The sequence below is a fragment of the Phacochoerus africanus genome, chromosome 7, assembly GCF_016906955.1.
Source record: "Phacochoerus africanus isolate WHEZ1 chromosome 7, ROS_Pafr_v1, whole genome shotgun sequence".
Classification (NCBI taxonomy): domain Eukaryota; kingdom Metazoa; phylum Chordata; class Mammalia; order Artiodactyla; family Suidae; genus Phacochoerus; species Phacochoerus africanus.
Window position 1 is genome coordinate 12109876 of NC_062550.1, and position 18410 is coordinate 12128285.

General features: G+C 48.3%; 1 protein-coding gene and 1 pseudogene across 1 annotated transcript; both read right to left on the reverse strand.

Moving 5' to 3' along the window:
• Nucleotides 1-6922: 6922 nt before the first annotated feature.
• On the reverse strand, nucleotides 6923-11083 carry LOC125131631 (zinc transporter ZIP2-like). The gene is made up of 4 exons (XM_047788414.1): nucleotides 10944-11083; nucleotides 7884-7999; nucleotides 7566-7696; nucleotides 6923-6964 (listed from the first exon to the last, which is right to left on the reverse strand). The coding sequence occupies exons 1-4, from the start codon at nucleotides 11081-11083 to the stop codon at nucleotides 6923-6925; spliced, it is 429 nt and encodes a 142-aa protein (XP_047644370.1).
• A 1389-nt stretch (nucleotides 11084-12472) lies between these two features.
• On the reverse strand, nucleotides 12473-18135 carry LOC125131650 (methyltransferase-like protein 17, mitochondrial; annotated as a pseudogene).
• Between the last annotated feature and the right edge of the window lie 275 nt (nucleotides 18136-18410).

Here is an 18410-nt window from a genome sequence, read left to right on the forward strand (position 1 = left end):
CCACCACCAAGAATACGTCTTGTATAATTCCATTTATATAAAATTATGTGTAACTTAGTATGAAATATATAGAGAAAAATATAAAATTCCAGGAAATGCAAACTAATATATTCAGGTCAGTGGTTGTCTCATTGGAGGGGGGATTACAAAGAACCACGAAGAAGATAATGATACGTTCATTATCTTGATGGTGGAGATGGTTTCATGGTATCCTTATGCCAAAATTCATCAATTTGCATACTTTAAATACGTAGAGGTTATTGTTTGTCAGTTACATCTCAATAAAGTTGCAAAACAGGGAGTTCCCGTTGTGGCTCAGAGGGTTAAGAACCTGACTAGGATCCATGAGGATGCGGGTGCAATCTCTGGCCTCTCTCTGTGTATTAAGGATCTGGCGTTGCTGTGGCTGCAGCTCCAATTCAACCCCTAGCCTGGGAATTTCTATGTACCCCACATGCAGCTGTAAAATAAATAAATAAATAAATAAATAAATAAATAAATAAAGCTGTGAAACAGACTCAGCAGACATTCCTTGAAGTTCTTCCCTATACCTTATGGGGTCCCCCCACTGAGGTCCCTGTGCCCCATGGCCCCCACCCTGATGGATCATGACAGTTTCACCTTCCTATGCCCAGAGCCTGGCACCAGGCAGGCAGTGACTCCATAGATAATGAATGAGGCTTAGCAGGGTTAAATTTCCTGCCTATGGTCACGAAGCTCACTGGGGACTTGAGGCTAGGTGTGTCTGGCCCTCAAGCAAGCTCAAGTTCTCCAACAATCAGCTGTCTAGAGACCCTGGGCCTGAAGCACTGAAGGATGGAGAAAGAGCAACCTACAGCCGGACCAGGCAGCAGTCCAGTATTTGGGAGCTCAGATTGCTGGAGAGTTTGGCCAATATGGAGCCCGATTACAGCTTCAAAACTTGGTTGGACTTAGTTCAACCTGATCACAGCACTTCTAGGTCCTGTAGACTGATCAAAGCAATGAACTCTAAGCAGAAGGCCTGCAGTCGAATCTGGGATTCTCGACATAGCACCTATGCACACTTCCAGCCCACTAAGCTTTTATTTCCCTGTCTGACAAAATGAGGAGTCATAGCAGCATCAGCTCAAGCGGATGTGGCTCGGATTAAATCAGTTTATTATATGAGTAAGACACTCAGAACAGCCCTGGCCCAGAGGAAGCCTGCAAGTGAGTGTTAGCTATGGTTTGGTCTGAGTGGAACGTCCAGTTCCCCTTTCCCTATTCCCCCAAAGACTTTTTCGTATCTGGAAGCTTCTGCATGGTTCTGAGTAGGGTGGGGTCACTAACAACTGACAAACCTTGCTCTCAATTAGGAGTTTTAAGAGACACATTCTTCTTCTTCTTTTTTTTTTTTCAGAAGTAATCTTTGAAATAATTCCAGATATGTACAAGTTTCAGGAATAGTACAGAGAATTCCTGCATGTCTTCACCTAAAATCACCAGTTGTTAGGTATTTTGTCATATTTGTTTTGTCATCCATTCCCTCTCTCTCTCTCCATCGAATATATTTATTTTTATTTATTTATTTATTTTTTATTTTTTGGTCTTTTTGCTATTTCTTGGGCTGCTCCCATGGCATATGGAGGTTCCCAGGCCAGGGGTCGAATCGGAGCTGTAGCCACCGGCCTAGGCCAGAGCCACAGCAACGCGGGATCCGAGCCACGTCTGCAACCTACACCACAGCTCACGGCAACACCGGATCGTTAACCCACTGAGCAAGGGCAGGGGCCGAACCCGCAACCTCATGGTTCCTAGTTAGATTCGTTAACCACTGCGCCACCACAGGAACTCCCTATTTTTATTTATTTTTTATATTATTTATTTTTTTGTCTTTTTTTTTTTTTTTGGTCTTTTCTAGGGCCGCACTTGTGGCATATGGAGGTTCCCAGGCTAGGGGTTGAACCAGAGCTATATCTACTGGCCTATGCCAGAGCCACAGCAACGCAGGATCTGAACTGTGTCTGCGACATACACCACAGCTCACAGCAATGCTGGATCCTTAACCCACTGAGCGAGGCTAGGGATTGAACTTGCAACCTCGTGGTTCCTAGTTGGATTTGCTAACCACTGCTTCACGACAGGAACGCCCAAATATATTTATTTAATTTTTCCCCTGGCTTCTCATTTGAGAGTAAGTTACAGACACCATGCCTCTTTACCCCAAAATTCTTTTTTTTTTTTTTTTTCATTTTAGGGTCGCACCCGCAGCATAATGGAGGTTCCCCGGGCCAGGGGTCAAATCGGAGCTACAGCTGCCAGCCTATACCACAGCCACAGCCAGGAGGGATTGCAGACCTACTGAGTGAGACCAGGGATGGAACCCACATCCTCATGGGTGCCAGTCAGATTTGCTTCAGCGGCGCCACAGGAACTCCCTTCAGATTCTTTAGCATGTATCCTACTTGGAAGACAGTCTCTTGTAACCTGTGATACAGTTATAAATATCAGGAAATTTGACTTTCATACACATTCACTATATTCAAATTTCACCAACTGCCTCCAAAGGTCCTTTAGAGCCCTTTTCCTCAGTCCAGGTTCTAACTCAGACGCTGCAATTGCGTATTTAGTCGTCCTGCTGCTTTGCCCTCTGCAGCCTCAGGGTTTCACGACCTTGTCGTTTGGGGATGCTCCGGCCCGCTGCTTAGCAGAGGACCCAGCCTTGGACTAGAGCTGCATTTCTTTAAAGGGATCATCAGGCCCACCCCGCTGGGCTCTGCGATCTAAAGGGTGAAGCCCTCAGCCCAGCGCCTGGCCGCTGAGACATACTCGTTCCCTAAAACAGAGTGGCCTGAAGGGCAACAGGCTGAGAAGCCGCGGGAGGGAGGAGGGGAGCAGGGCTCGCTGTGCTGGACTCTGCGTCAGCCGGGACGTGCGGACTCCAGGGAGTTGCTGTCCTTGCCCTCCCGGCAGCCAGCCGGGACTTTGCCCCAAGGGATTCGACCTGGAGCAGCTGGAGACCGTGACTCAGCGAAAATGGACCTTGGGACCATGATTAAGCGAAAAGTTGCCAGGGACCGTGACTCAGCAGGACGTGCTCTGGAAAAGATTGCTCAGCAGGACGGGCGGAGCCTGGCCACGTGCGCTGACGCCCAGAAGGTCTCCCGGGTGGGGACCGCCCGCGGGGCTTTGCCCGGACTCCTCCCTTCCTCCTGCGCTCTTAACAGCGCAGATAACTCCAGCGCCAACCATGCAGGGCAGTTAGTAAATGAGCTCTGCAATGACAGACATTCACCCGGTACCTTAGCAAAAGACCTAGAGCGAGTCACTCGGCCACTCACTGCCTCCAGCAGCGTAGGAACTGCTGGAGCAGCGGCGGAGTCTTTTTTTTTTTTTTTTGTCTTTTTGCCTTTTCTTGGGCCGCTCCAGCGGCATATGGAGGTTCCCAGGCCAGGGGTCGAATCGGAGCTGTAGCCACCGGCCTACGCCAGAGCCACAGCAACGGGGGATCCGAGCCGCGTCTGCAACCTACACCACAGCTCACGGCAACGCCGGATCCTTAACCCACTGAGCAAGGGCAGGGACCGAACCCGCAACCTCATGGTTCCTAGTAGGATCCGTTAACCACTGCGCCACGACGGGAACTCTAGCAGCGGGGGAGTCTTGACAAGACCTCGTGATCTGCAGATTTCCTTCTGCCCAGTTCAGTAGGCTCAGTTGTCTCTCTGGGACCTCAGTTTCCCCATCGTAAAACTGAAGGACGAAGATAAGCGTCCTTCACTTAATGACATTCCGTGGGTCTATTATCATCTTTGAATTTTAAATAAATAAAAAAAAATTTGTCTTTTGTCTCTTTTAGGGCCACACCTTTGGCATATGGAGGTTCCCAGGCCAGGGGTTAAATCAGACCTGTAGGTGCTGGCCTATGCCAGAGCCACAGCAATGTGGCATCCGAGCCACATCTGCGAACTACCCCACAGCTCACTGCAACGCTGGATCCTTAACCCACTGAACAAGGCCGGGGATCGAGCTTGTGTCCTCATGGGTGCTAGTCAGATTCATTTCCACTGAGCCATCACGGGAACTTCTAAATAGATAAATTAAAAAAAATTTTTTACTTTGCTGACATGTAGTTGATTTATGATGTGTTAGTTTCTGCTGTACAGCAAAGTAATTCCGTTACTCACATATATAGATGCTTTTTCATATTCTTTCCCATTACAGTTTAATCACAGGGTATTGAATATAGCTCCCTGTGCTATACAGTAGGACTTGCTCTTTATCCGTCTTCTATACCATAGTTTGCACCTGCTAATCCCAAACTCCCAATCCTTCCGTCCTTTACTGCCTCTCCCCCTTGGCAACCTCAAGTCTGTTCTCTGTATCTGCGAGTCTGTATCATAGATATGTTCATTTGTGCCATATTTTAGATTCCACATATAACTGATATCATACTTTAGAAAGAGGAAGGTATTTGCCTTTCTGTTTCTAAATTACTTCATTTAGTATGATAATCTCTAGATTCATCTGTGTTGCTGCAAATGGCATTCTGAATAAATTTTTAAAATCATCTGGGTTTTTTTTTTTGGTGGTGTTGTGGGGGGGGGGGCGCACCCGCAGCATATGGAGGTTCCCAGGCTAGGGGTCAAATCGGAGCTGCAGCCGCTGGCCTGCACCACAGCCACAGCCACATGGGATACTAGATGCCTTCGGGGATGCTAGACAGGTTCATTAACCACTGAGCCACAGCGGCAACACCCCCAGTTTCTCTTTGATGCTGTTCCCCCATGTCCCTTTCTTCACAAACTATTACCTTATAACTGCAACAGCCAAACCCAACCTTTAGCTTGTAAGCAAAGGAAGGTGGTGCGCTCCAAGGCATTGCTTATTCTACAAAAACGGAAAGCTGGGAAAATGGGAGGGCTGTCGGAGGGCTCATTGTTTTTGTTGGTGCGGGGGTTTTTCCCCCTTTGTTTAAATAAATAAAAAAATACATGAATGGGATGAAGAATGAGGGGTGGGAAAAGGGCCCAGGAGTTGAGAAGACTTGAAAACTGTTCCACATAAATTCTCTTGGACAGGGAGTTCCCGTCGTGGCTCAGTGGTTAACGAATCCGACTAGGAACTGTGAAATTTCGGCTTTAATCCCTGGCCTCACTCAGTGGGTTAAGGATCCGGTGTTGCTGTGAGCTGTGGTGTAGGTCGCAGATGCGGCTCGGATCCCTTGTTGCTGTGGCTCTGGCATAGGCTTGGGAGCTATAGCTCCGATTAGACCCCTAGCCTGGGAACCTCCATATGCTGCGGGAGTGGCCCTAGAAAAGACAAAAAAAAAAAAAAATTCTCTTGCTCTGTTCCAACTAGCTTCCTCCTTTTACCCATTTTCCCAACCTGCGAATCTTCACTCCCATTTTTATCTTTCAATTCTCATGATTCGCATTTTCTTCAGTTACAACCTATCTCTCCAGGCAAATCAAGCTTCAGTCCTGAATCTGGCTTCTAGTCACCATGCCCCAGCTCACTCAGCTCTCCCTCCTGTCCTGCCCTTCTGGGTTCTCATGCCTGGCTTATTTCATTCTTCCCCTTTACAAACTCATTCAGAAATCACCTTCATTGGCTGCTGCCTTTGAGCCCTCTGGTTTCTCGCTGGGGATTCATAGCTTTTGAAAATGATCAAGATTGTTCTTATTCCTTTTTTTTTTTTTGTCCTTTTGCCTTTTCCAGGGCCGCACCCGTGGCATATGGAGGTTCCCAGGCTAGGGGTCCAATTGGAGCTGCAGCTGCCAGCCTACGCCAGAGCCACAGCAACGCTGGATCCGAGCCGCATCTGCGACCTACACCACAGCTCATGGCAATGCCGGATCCTTAACCCACTGAGCAAGGCCAGGGATGGAACCCGCAACCTCATGGTTCCTAGTCGGATTCGTTAACCACTGCGCCACGACGGGAACTCCAAGATTGTTCTCATTCCTGATCCCAATGTTCTCTCTATGCAGCATTCTCTAGCTTTCTTCCAGCTCCCAAATACAATATGGTTCAAACTAAAGATGCTTCCTGTCCTGGTGGGTAAGGATCTTGGGAAAGGAAACAGAAACGTCTGTTGGAAGGAAGGCTAAAAGCGGAGGCGGTTAAAGGGGAAGCTAAAGACTCCTGTCATGGGGGGGGGCGGGGGATGGGAGTTCCCATTGTAGCACAGTGGAAGGGCATCGACTAGTAACCATGAGGTTGCGGGTTCGATCCCTGGCCTTGCTCGGAGGGTTAAGGATCCGGCATTGCCTTGAGCTGTGGTGTAGGTCGCAGACACGGCTCAGATCCCACATTGCTGTGGCTGTGGTGTAGGCTGGCAGCTGCAGCTCTGATTGGACCCCTAGCCTGGGAACCTCCATATGCCACGGGTGTGGCCCTAAAAAGCAGTAAATAAATAAAATAAACCCTCCCGCATTGTTCGATAAACCCCCTTTGTTAAACTTGCCTCACTTATCCAGTGTGCCCTCTGCTTTCTTCCGAGACGCTAACATAAGACAGGGAGGGAAAGGAAAGGAAAAGAAGATAATTTACACCTTGAGTTTCTTAGAATCACAGACACATGGGTTTGCAACCTGGTTAGCTAGGTGATAAAGTGATTTAACTTTTCTGAATTCGCTTTCCTAGACTTAACCACGGGGATGCTATCTACCTGGCAGGGTTGGGAAAAGAATATATGTGAAAGCAATACCACGGTGCTAGGTGCTCAGTGCAGAAATTCAATTGTCACTCTGAGTGCATTTAATGCTGCAGAGAAAACAACTCAGGGAGGTGCTACGGGGAACTTATTTCCCGCGTCAGATATTTTTATTTGTTTTTTTCTCAGGCTTGTCTTCTCACTGAACCCTCCATGAGCTGGGTTTGTGAGGAGGCAGGGGTATCTCAGCTAATGGGGAGGGGAGTGGGACGGACAGGGGACAGGCTGAGACGGGAATGACTCTCAGGAGACCTTGACCATGTCAAGGCCACTCGGGCTTCCACACTGAAAATATGAGAAGAGGCACACTGGTGAGTGGTTGAGCTTATGGGCTATATCTCCTCTTTTCCCATTGCTCCGCTAGGTCTGGCATATTCCTCCATCTCACGGGTCAGGGGCTACATGACAGCCCTCCTGCTCCTCTTCACTTCCAGATAACCAGTTTTTTGTTTTGGTTTTTGTTTTTTTTTGTTTGTTTGTTTGTTTTTTTGGTCTTTTTAGGGCTGTCCCATAGCATATGGAAATTCCCAGGCTAGGGGTCGAATCGGAGCTGCAGCTGCCTGGCTTACACCACAGCCACAGCAACTCGGGATCCCAGCCGCGTCTGAGACCTAGGCTGCAGCTCACAGCAACACCGGATCCTTAATCCACTGATCGAGGCCAGGGATCAAACCAGCATCTTCATAGATACTAGTTGGGTTCTTAACCCGATGAGCCGCAATGGGAGCTCTCCTCAATCTGATCTGTTTCCATCATTCCAAGAGCCGTCATCTTCCTTGTCCTTCTACCCATGTCGTTGGCGTCATTACCTTCTCCCCTTTCTTCCCCTAGTTCTGTTCATCATTCTGGCCTCACAGGCCTGCAGCTCAGCAAGTCTGCTGCTCACCTGTATCACCAACCTCTGGATCTCTGACTCATTTCCCTCCAAGGCTTCTGCAATCACATGCATGAACCCTGCACCCAGGAAGACGCCTGCAGAAGTGCAGCCCAGGAGACTGAGGATCCGGCGGTGACGACCTAATAAAAAGCAAGAATTACAATCCAGTTGGCAATGAGAAGACAGACAAAGGTGACTACACGGCCACAGGCAGCACCCAATGTCACAAGACTGGGGATGGTGAGAATCAGGGCAAGATATCAGGAGGGGGTGACAGGGCTGAAGTCAGACTTAGGTTATGGAGACAAAGCTGTCGCAGGGCTGTACCTGTGACTGTCTCAGCCTGGGACCATCTGAAGCAGGTGGGAATAAGACCACAGACCAGACTGAGAACCAGCAGGGCAAACAGGCAGCCAATTTTTACTCTTAGTAGTGGCTCTATCCTTGGGGAACAGGGTAAGTAGGGGCCTCAGAATAACACATGGAGTGACAATCTTTGGAGCAAGAGTGGCATCGTGGGGGGTCAAAGCTGGAGTATCCACCTGCCCAAGTTTCAAGGAAACCCTTGGGATCCTGTTTCTATTCTGTGGTGCCTCTTCTTGTGCAGCCTTGTGTAGCTGACCCATCAAGGCCCAGCCCCAGCTTCCCGCCCTTCCCCTACACCCAGGCCCCTCCCCTGGCTGACGCCACCCTGAATTTGGAAACCAGAACCCGGGTGCTCTGTCTTCTCCTCCTCTTCAATGCTGGGACTCAGCCAAGAGCTTCGGATGATCTTCCTTCATGCCCGGGGCCGTTCTAATCCAAAAATGGGAGCCTATGGCAGCTGCTTCCCAGCTGTTTTGTCTTGGGGACCACCCGGTCCTGCCTCACTCAGGCATGTGGTCCCAGCCTTCCATACCCTCTCCTCCCCACCTCACGTCTTAGAGGTTAACATGCGGAGACCTGAACTGTACCCTTTTCGGAGGGGATTTGGGGCCACTTGGGGTAAAGAGAGGTGGGGCTGTGACATGGAGCTGCCACCACCCTGTGGGAACTAGTCGATGAGCGTGATTTGGGGGAGACGGCAATGAGTGCTGGCTTGAAGCAAGATCTTTATTCTCTGCTCAGGAACTGAACCTGGGCAGCCTGGGTGAAAACCAGGAATCCTATCCACTAGACGTGCCAGAAGCTAGAAGCAGAATTGCCCTGATTCTTGTGCCTTGTTGAAAGCAAGAATATTTCAAGGCGTCAAAGACTGTAAAAATAGGTATAAATTTATTAGAAACAGTTCCAATGTGTGGGAGAGCACAGAAATACAGTCTTAGTCTATTTACCTAAGGCAGAAATAAAGCCGTAATACACACCCCAAGGAGAAGTGAGGGTGCAGGTGTCTCCCTGAATGAGGAGTGTGACAGGGAGGTGATTTCACTTACTTATATAGGACGGTGCTTCTGGGTCTTTGGCTTCCTTTGGCCAGTTACCTTGTTTTATGTTTCACACCTGACCAGGTCTAGGGCCCTCCCCTGATCTGCATGCACATCTTTTGGCCAAGATGGATCGAAAGCATAGCACAGCGAGGAGGTTATCCAGACTTATTATGGCCTGGCACGTCTCCTTTTCTGACGCAGGTCTCTCTGCACATGCGTCGTTGGCTTCTCCCTGATCCTGAGGGTAGGGAGTACGGGACTTCTTTGTTCTGTCCAGGCAGGGCTCAGCCTCTCTTTTGACCCTGTCGTTACAATTGTTGAACAGTTTACAGAAGACAAGTACCAGTTATTTGCCTTATGCCTGTTGCCTGTTATTTCTGTGTCGAAGCATAGATTGGTGGCTGATTGTAAAGGTTTATCTTGGAATCCACCTCTCTCCTGCCCCAAGAAGTGTAAATAAGAGGCTAGTTGGAGCCCATCTATCTCCTGCCTCAAGGGGACTCTCCTTTCCTGTAACCCCAGAAAAATAGCTCCAGCATGGAAATGTCTAGAAGGAGTTGAGATCTCTAGTTTTACCACATTGATACTGTTAGGAAGTCCTCATTCCCTGAGGAATTCAGGAGAATTAGCCAGAAACCCAGTCTGGAACTCTCACTTTGGGGAGACCTGTAGCCAGGTAGCCAATTGTCTCCTTTTATCTAAGTAGGTTTGCATTTCCGATGTGGTATTAACAGAGACACAACAGGAGCCATTGGCCAGTACACAGCTCCTTTTTTTTTTTTTTTTTCTGCTAATGTCTGATCTAAAGCAATTTCATTGTCTTAAAAATTAATAATTGCAAGAGGATACCTTGAAACCATGAGGTTGCAGCAACGGCTGTCAGCCAATATTGCTTTAAGAATGGCTATTGGCAGCCCGGATCTGACACAGCTCAGAAAACTCAAGTTCCCAGCAATACAAGGACTTGTCTGAAATCAACAGTCATAATGCCACTTAGCATTATTTTGGGTTTTGTTTTGTTTTATTTCCTTTTGTCTTTTGTCCTTTTAGGGCTGCATCCACGGCATATGGAGGTTCCCAGACTAGGGCTCTAATCAGAGCTGTTGCTGCTGGCCTACACCGGAGCCATAGCAATGCCAGATCCGAGCCGTGTCTGTGACCTACACCACAGCTCACGGCAACCCTGGATCCTTAACCCACTGAGCGAGGCCTGGGATTGAACCCACCACCTCATTGTTCCTATGCGGATTCGTTTCCGCTGAGCCCTGATGGGAACTCCAGCATTACTGTGGTTTTTCAAAAATTTTAAAATATTTTTATTTTTCTATTATAGTCAATTTACAATATTCTGTCAATTTCTGCTGTACAGCAAAATGACTCAGTCATATATAAATGTATATATATATACATTCTTTTTCTCACATTACCTTCATCATGTTCCATCACAAGTGACTAGATGTAGTTCCCTGGGCTGTATGTACAGCAGCACTTAGCATTACTTAGTAGCTGTGGTCTGAACCATGGCGACTCCATTTTGACTTTTTTTTTTGTCTTTTTGCCATTTTCTTGGGCTGCTCCCGTGGCATATGGAGGTTCCCAGGCTAGGGGTCGAATCGGAGTTGTAGCCGCTAGCCCACGCCCAGAGCCACAGGAACGAGGGATCCGAGCCGCATCTGCAACCTATACCACAGCTCACAGCAACACCGGATCCTTAACCCACTGAGCAAGGCCAGGGATGGAACCTGCAACCTCATGGTTCCTAGTTGGATTCATTAACCACTGAGCCATGATGGGAACTCCTCCATTTTGACTTTTAATAGTGTTTTTCCTTAATGTCCCGAGCCGATATCACTGTTAATGATTTTACTGTTTTTCTAGATACGAGGAGATGCAAGAATTAGGCTCATAAAATCATTTCCTGAAAATATCTAACTATCCGAAGATCTGTCTGCCCCTTTTCCCAGAGCACAGACAGCCTCACTCCTGATCACTGCCCTGAGCTCTTTCAGGGGGTGTTGAGGGTGGGCAGCTGCAGGGGCTCATGACGCAATCCACGTAGAGGCGGATGGCAAGTGCCATCTCCAGGTCACAGGGCTCCCCCAGGGTCATACATTCCACCATAGTTTTGGGCAGCATTTCATGACCATTTTGTCCTCTGGTACTAGGACTGCTCATTGCCAGGTGTGGCAAAGAGTTCATTGACAGGCCACTGAATGTGCTATGGCTGGACCGGGCCTTATTAATAGTCGCCAAGTCTCTGGACCACCCGTCTTACTAGTCTGTTAGGATCCAGGAAGATATTCCCTCTTGTTGCTTCTTCCCATAGCAAGAGTCACACCGTTGTAGTCATTGGTCTGGTAAAGAACTGTGTATGTGGGAGTTCTCATTGTGGTGCAGGGGCAACAAATCCGACTAGCAACCATGAGGTTTCAGGTTTGATCCCTGGCCTTGCTCAGTGGGTTAAGGATCTGGTGTTGCCACGTGCTGTGGTGTAGGTCACAGACACGGCTCAGCTCCTGCCTTGCTGTGGCTGTGGTGTAGGCCGGCTGCTGCAGCTCCGATTTGACACCTAGCCTGGGAATCTCCATATGCTGCGAGTATGGCCCTAAAAAGCAAGAACAAACAAGTACCGAGACAGTTTTGGCTGAAAGAAAAAAAAAAAGAAGCGTTTATTGCTTTGCCAGGCAAAGGAGGCCACAGCAAGCTTTAAAGACTGCTTTAATTCTTCCCTGGGAAGAATTGCAGGGAGTTTTATAGTAAAAAGGAGAAGAACAGGCTTTCAGATAGGAATCAGGATTGGGGCAGACATGCATTCTTCTTTCTTTGGGGTAATCTTGGTCACTGACGCTGGCGTCAGGAGGTCTTGGCCTGATCTCAACGGTGGTCTCCTGGGTTATTGCCTAGAATGACAGTACTTGCAAAAAGGGCGAATTGACCAGAGATTGGAACAAACTAGGAAAGTTCCTGAAAAACAATCTTTAACCCACAGGCAATTGTGCTCAGGGTGCTTAAATCTTTAGCTTATGAATGATTATATTTAGGGTGCAATTAAGCCAGGGAGAAGCCCAAAGAAGGACGCTAAGCTGTTCAGTTTTAAAGTCTTCATTTCTAAAAGAAGCTTAAGGAATTGCCTGTGTCATTCATTATGTGTCTCCCTTGAGAGGGACCCAGGACCCTGCCCCGAGGCTGTACTATTATCTCCTGACTATTCGCCTGGTCTCTGCATCCCCTTCCTTCCCTGCTCAGCAACTGTCTGAACCTGCCCCTTGGAACTCAGGGAAGGTCATGGAGGCTGAAGGAGGCCCATTTCCTAAAACCAAGAAATGGGGGACCCAGAAAGGCTGTTGTGCCCAGGAGCCCCACAGAGCCCTGCTCGGTTACAAGTTAAGCACTGAAAATCTGAGGATTCTCTTCACTATAGGCTAGGCCAGGACAACAGACTTCTGTACCTTTTAAGAATCACAAGATCCATTTCCATTCTTTGAAAACGTTTTATTATTAAAATGTCCAGCGAACACAGATATACAGGGGTACCAGCCCTCCCATCTTAAATACCAGGTAGCTTCAGCCTTGGCAGGCATGGGACACATGCCTTGGCAACTTGTGTTGGCTTGTTACACATCCTTGTCAAATCTCAGGGGGTCTTGTGCTGGGGATGGAGGAAGCTCAGACAGCATGGTCGCAGGTAAAAGACCTCCCCAGTTGCGATACAAATCCCTGCATACAAGAGAGGGCCAGTGTGGGCTGCAGGTTTTGCCACCTCTGATTCTGGTTGCACCCTCTACACCTGCCATGTCGGCGGGCTGGGATCACAGCGTGCTGCATGTGCCCATCTGGACCACACAGGGGACAATGCACATGGCATGGCCATTTAAGGACAGGCTGAGTAATACGGGGCCAGCGATTAGCCTCCTCCTTGGGCAAGGATTACCATCGAGAAGTTTTCCTCTTTTGGATTCTTGTTCTAAGATAAGGATATAGAGGAGGTTTGGAGGAAAAAGTTGAGAGAAAAAAAATTTTTGAACCCCATTCCTGAAGCCCTTTTTTTTTTTTTTTTTTGCTTTTTAGGGGCTCACCCACAGCATATAGAAGTTCCCAGGCTAGGGGTCAAATCGGAGGGGTAGCCGCTGACCTACGCCACAGCCACAGCCACGTCAGATCTGAGACACATCTGCGACCTATACCACAGCTCACGGCAACGTCGTATCCTTAACCCACTGAGCGAGGCCAGGGATCGAACCTGTGTCCTCATGGATGCTTGTCAGATTTTCCGCTGAGCCACCATGGGAAATCCCTGAAGCCCTTTTTGTATTCATGCGCATTCAAGCCCTAAAATCTCCAAGCCATTCTCTGAATTTTCCAGCTCCTCCCAGCTCTGATTCTTCTTCATTGTGCTTTCCCAGGCCATTTTCTCTCTGTCACAGTGTTTCCAGAGTACATACCCAGGTGAAGGGGAGAGGCTAGGAAGCTTGGGAAAAGCTACAGGCCAGGGGCTAAGAGGCTGACAACTGGGGACAGCGAAGTTCATGGGGACACTGTGAACACAAATAAAAGACATGAAGAACACAAATAAAAGAAGACCAAAGAACCACAGATCACCAAACTGAAAAGCAAAGTGATTGGGCCAATAAGGTCTAGGGATAAGAGAACGCAGGAGAAAAGGGGTAGGGAAGGCAGGGCTTCACTAAGAAAGACACTGGATAGGGACGCAGAATAGTGGAGGGTGGTTAGCTTTATCCGCATACTCTTCCTGGCTACAGGTGAGTTCCGAGCTTTGCATGCTGGGAAAGTCAGCAGACTCCTCACTGGGGCAATGACAAAACCAGGGTGGGGGTCTAAAGGTGACTTTTCTTTTTCCCGAAATCAAAGGAAATCAAGAAAATAAGGCCTAGGCCTGAGCGGGTCTATTCTTATAACTCAATCTCTGCCCTCAATAAATTGAGGACTCCTCTCACATTCAGCTCTGGTAATTATTAAGTAAGTTCTTTGAGTTAAGTAAGCTGGCTGCTTACCTCTCTAATATAACAGAACGTTCTCTCTGCAGCAGGAGAAAGGCAGGAACTTGGCACACCGTTCGGTGCTATTGTCTGCAACCTCTACTCTCAAAAGCATCCCAGTCTGGAGCTCCCGCAGTGGCTCAGTGGTTAACGAATCCGACTAGGAACCACGAGGTTGCAGGTTCGATCCCTGGCCTTGCTCAGTGGGTTAACGATCCAGCGTTGCCGCGAGCTGTGGTGTAGGTCGCAGAGGTGGCTCGGATCCCACATTGCTGGGGCTCTGGCGGAGGTCGGCAGCTACAGCTCCTATTCGACCCCTATCCTGGGAACCTCCATATGCCACAGGAGCAACCCAAGAAAATAGCAAAAAGACCAAAAAAAAAAGCGCATCCCAGTCCAAGAAAATATTTATGATTTATATACTGGCTCATACCGTCCCAAACAGAGAAGGTTCTTGGCTTAGCAGTGCCCTGGGTCAGGTATCAGCAAAAAATTTTTTCCAAAGGCTCAGAGAGTAGGTGAAATCTGTTTCTTAGAAACTATTCAACTGCTTTTTGTAATGTGAAAACAGCCACAGACAATAGACATAGCACTATAGATGCGTAACTAGGCATGGCTCATACCAAAACAGGTGGCAGGCTGGATTGGATCTGCAGGCGCTTGTTTGCCAACTGCTAGTCTATATCATAATGACTCCATATGCCCGCTCTCTTGAGAGTCAGCCTCGCTGTTGTATGACAGACTTCCTTCGCTTTTCAAGGGAGTGCCAAGAACTGGTGAGAACAGGTGGGAGATGGAGGGTAGGGTGAAGGAAGCAGAAAGAACCTTACATTAACAACCAGGTCCCTGGCATCCATGAGAAGGGAGCCTCCAGCTTTTGTTCCATTCTCCATCAATATCTGACTACAAAAGGGGAAAACAAGTAGCCCCAAATGCCCTGAAAGCATACATGTCAGGAGCATTAAAAGAGCATTCCCAGACAGAGCTGGGGTCCTCAAGGAAATGGGCATTATATATAAGACGAGGATGGAGACCCTAAAACAGACACAAAAGGATTGATGCCAGGGAAAAGTGGCCAAAAAAGAAAGACAAGCTGGGGGAGTTCCCGTCGTGGCACAGTGGTTAACGAATCCGACTAGGAACCATGAGGTTGCGGGTTCGGTCCCTGCCCTTGCTCAGTGGATTAACGATCCGGCGTTGCTGTGAGCTGTGGTGTAGGTTGCAGACGCGGCTCGGACCCCGCGTTGCTGTGGCTCTGGCCTAGGCTGGTGACTACAGCTCCGATTCGACCCCTAGCCTGGGAACCTCCATATGCCGCGGGAGCAGCCCAAGAAATAGCAACAACAACAAAAAAAAAAGACAAAAGACAAAAGACAAAAAAAAAAAAAGAAAGACAAGCTGGGGAGAAGGCCAGGCATGAAACCCGTGAAGTCCTTTACAACTTGAAGGGAAAAAGGCGTTCCCACTCAAAAATGACTCGTCTTGAGCCACAAGGTTTGGACAGCATCCGTGTGGTCAGCCTTTCTGGGTGGTTCACTTAGAGAAAAGGCCGAGGCCACCACATCGCATTGTACCTGGGGCACACAAGTCAGACCTAACAGCATCTTCTAAGAGGACAGCAAAGGTCTATGTCAATACATGTCTTCTGCTTTCTTTGATTTCCTAACACTCCACGCTGGGTTTCAAAGCAGAGACCACAGTTTTCCCATGGCACACTCCCCATTTAGCATCCTTGAAACACTGCTGCTTGCTTTGGGTGATACAGGTAGAAACTGTCTGAAAAAGACACCTGGAACATAAGGCAGCCCAGATTCTGAACCATCTGCGGAGGACAGTGGAGATGTGGCAACGATGAGTGGATAGGTATGAAATGAAGGGACATCCTAAGAAACATCCTGAGAATAAAGAAAAATGCTCGCTGAGGGCAGGATGTAACAGAGTGAGCGACTATAAGAAACGGCAGAGAGAATACTGGGTCTCTGTCCTGTTAAACTTCATCCCTCCACAGTCCAACAAAGGGCTCCAGCATCTTCTGCCTGACCTCAGTACTGGAATATCAGACTTACCTTTGACTTTTAGCCCTCTCCGCTCTTCCAAAATAAAAGATCCTTTCTAGTATTCCTTGGCTTGCTTAACTCCTGTGACTTTAGAAAAGCCCTTCCCTGTATTTCTCCTCACCTTTCAGTAGCTTTTCTACCAAATCCAACGTAGCAGCTGAGCTGTCCATGCACATATATTCACGAAGGCTCTGGCCCCAAGTACTATGAGCAGCCCCAAGATGTCAAAAGCTATATTGCCAGTTCTCATGACAAAGAGTCGTTTCTACAAGAAACCCCTTTGTCCCCAACCCACCCTTGGAGAAACAGACTGCTATGTTAAAATAGTTGGAAAAACTAAGAATGTTCTTTTCTTTTCTTTTTTTGGTCTTTTTAGGGCTGCACCCAAGGCATATGGAGGTTCCCAGGCTAGGGGTGGAACTGGAGCTGTAGCCACCGGCCTACACCACAGTCACAGTAACTTGGGATCTGTGCCATGTCTGCAAACTACACCACAGCTCGAGGCAACCCCGAATCATTAACCCACTGAGCGAGGCCAGGGATCGAACCTGCAACCTCATGGATACTAGTCAGATTCGTTTCCACTGAGCCACGACGGGAACTCCCCAACAATGTTATTTTCTTATTTCATTTACAACTTCTTAAAAAAAGGCAGGTTCAAAGAACTATTTGTACACAAAAAAGTTTTGGTGATATATAAAACCTAAGACTAAATTCCTTTACCTTTTATCCTTCTAAACATGGGTCTTTTTGTCACTTGACATTTCTTTAAGTTCTGCCCCTAAGAATATACCTTCTCATGCCTCGTCTAATCTCAGGGGAAAAAATTCTAGTTCCCAACTTTCCTGTTCTCTCTCTGGTTCCACTCTCTTGATATTGGGATGGTGTAAGCATGGCCCTTTAGAGCTGCAATTGGCAGAGATATAGAAAGATACTCACCAGGTGACAGAACCAGTACCTGAGCCAAGTCCCACTAAGGTTTGAGGCTGGATCTCCAGAATTGGAGCTTGGATCTGAAAAAATACACAACATCCTACAGTGGGGAAAGTAGATACTTATTTAGGGTCTTGGTAAATATGAACCGCTTAGATCTGATGTTGCTATGGCTGTGGTACAGGCTGGCAGCTGTAGCTCCAATTAGACCCCTGGCCTGGAAACTTCCATATGCCACAGGTGTGGCTAAAAAAGAAAAAGGAAAGAAAAAACAAAAAACAAAATAACTTTTCTTGGACCACAAGATCCTTTTACAGGATAAAGAGACCTCTTAAAAAAAAAAAAAAAAGCAATTTCCCAAGTAACCTACCCCAGAAGATTCCTTTATGAATAAGGGGACTGACCCTAAAGGGATTCTTGTTGAAAGTTGAGGGAACATCACCTCATGGAACGCCCTGGAGACTGCTGCAAAGCCACCATCCAGTCTTGCTGCCACATACATCAGGCTCAGTCCCTCTATTTAAGAGGCTGTGAAATTATTTCTTGCATTTCATTTCCCACTGTTTTTAACTTGGTCTACTCGTTAATTAAATTCTTGAACTTTACCTGCGTTTTCCAAGAATTTTTTCTCAAAACATATAGCACATCTTTGCAACTCTTCCGGCTCTACAGGTAAATGCTGTCTCCAGAGACAGTGCTTGCACCTGCTTCTCCATATTGGCCATCGAGCTCTCTAGGGACCAAGAATGAAAGCGGAATCACATACACTCAGGCCCAGTCTACGCTTCTCTAGCCTCCACTTCTCATCGTTACTCATCCAGCAGTAATAACGGCGCGGCATCAACCAACGCTTGCGGCGGGCTCACGAGCGACAACTGCAGGATGTCAGGGTGCCGGCGATGGGGCTTCTTCCCCAGGAAATCGAACTTGTAAACCACCTGGGATACTCCGGGCACGGGGGCAGCGAGCGCCTGCAGGCCGGGAAAGAAGAGCTGATTGGGAGGCAGAAAGGATGGCTGTGGACGCTTGCTAAGGGAGGGGCTGCCGAGAGCGCGCCTCCTCGAGATCCACAGCCTCTCCGAAGGCAGGGAAAGTAGGCACTCACCCGGGCCTGGGGAGCAACTCCAAGGCCACGGCGCCATCCGCGTAATGTCAACAGACACCCAGGTCCTCTCGCGGTCGCCATGGCGCCTGAAAGAACTGGAAACCTACATTCAGGTGCCAATGACCCGCCGTCTCACTCGCAGCAGCGAACATCCTCCGCGGTGCATCGACCACCGAGCCGAATCAGCCAATGAGGAGGGCGAGTGCTTACTAGTAGCCAATAAACAATCGATATGTAAATCACCTTGGAGACCCTTCGTGTCCCTCAGTTCCATCTAACCAGCGGGAAGCGGGGTGGTCTCAACGTTGCGTTGGGATTTGTCCCCGGGTCCAGAAATCGAGAGCGCGAAAGGTAGG

What these genes read in the sequence shown, in the direction of transcription:
- LOC125131631 (XM_047788414.1), bottom strand. Translation starts at nt 11,083, where the DNA reads ATGGTGGAATGTATGACCCTGGGGGAGCCCTGTGACCTGGAGATGGCA. An exon ending in GCTCAGGGCAGTGATCAGGA is followed by an intron (nt 8,000 to 10,943) that starts GTGAGGCTGTCT and finishes CTGTTCCCCAAG; the next exon opens with GATAGAGCCACTACTAAGAG. An exon ending in TCCAGAGGTTGGTGATACAG is followed by an intron (nt 6,965 to 7,565) that starts GTGAGCAGCAGA and finishes TCATATTTTCAG; the next exon opens with TGTGGAAGCCCGAGTGGCCT.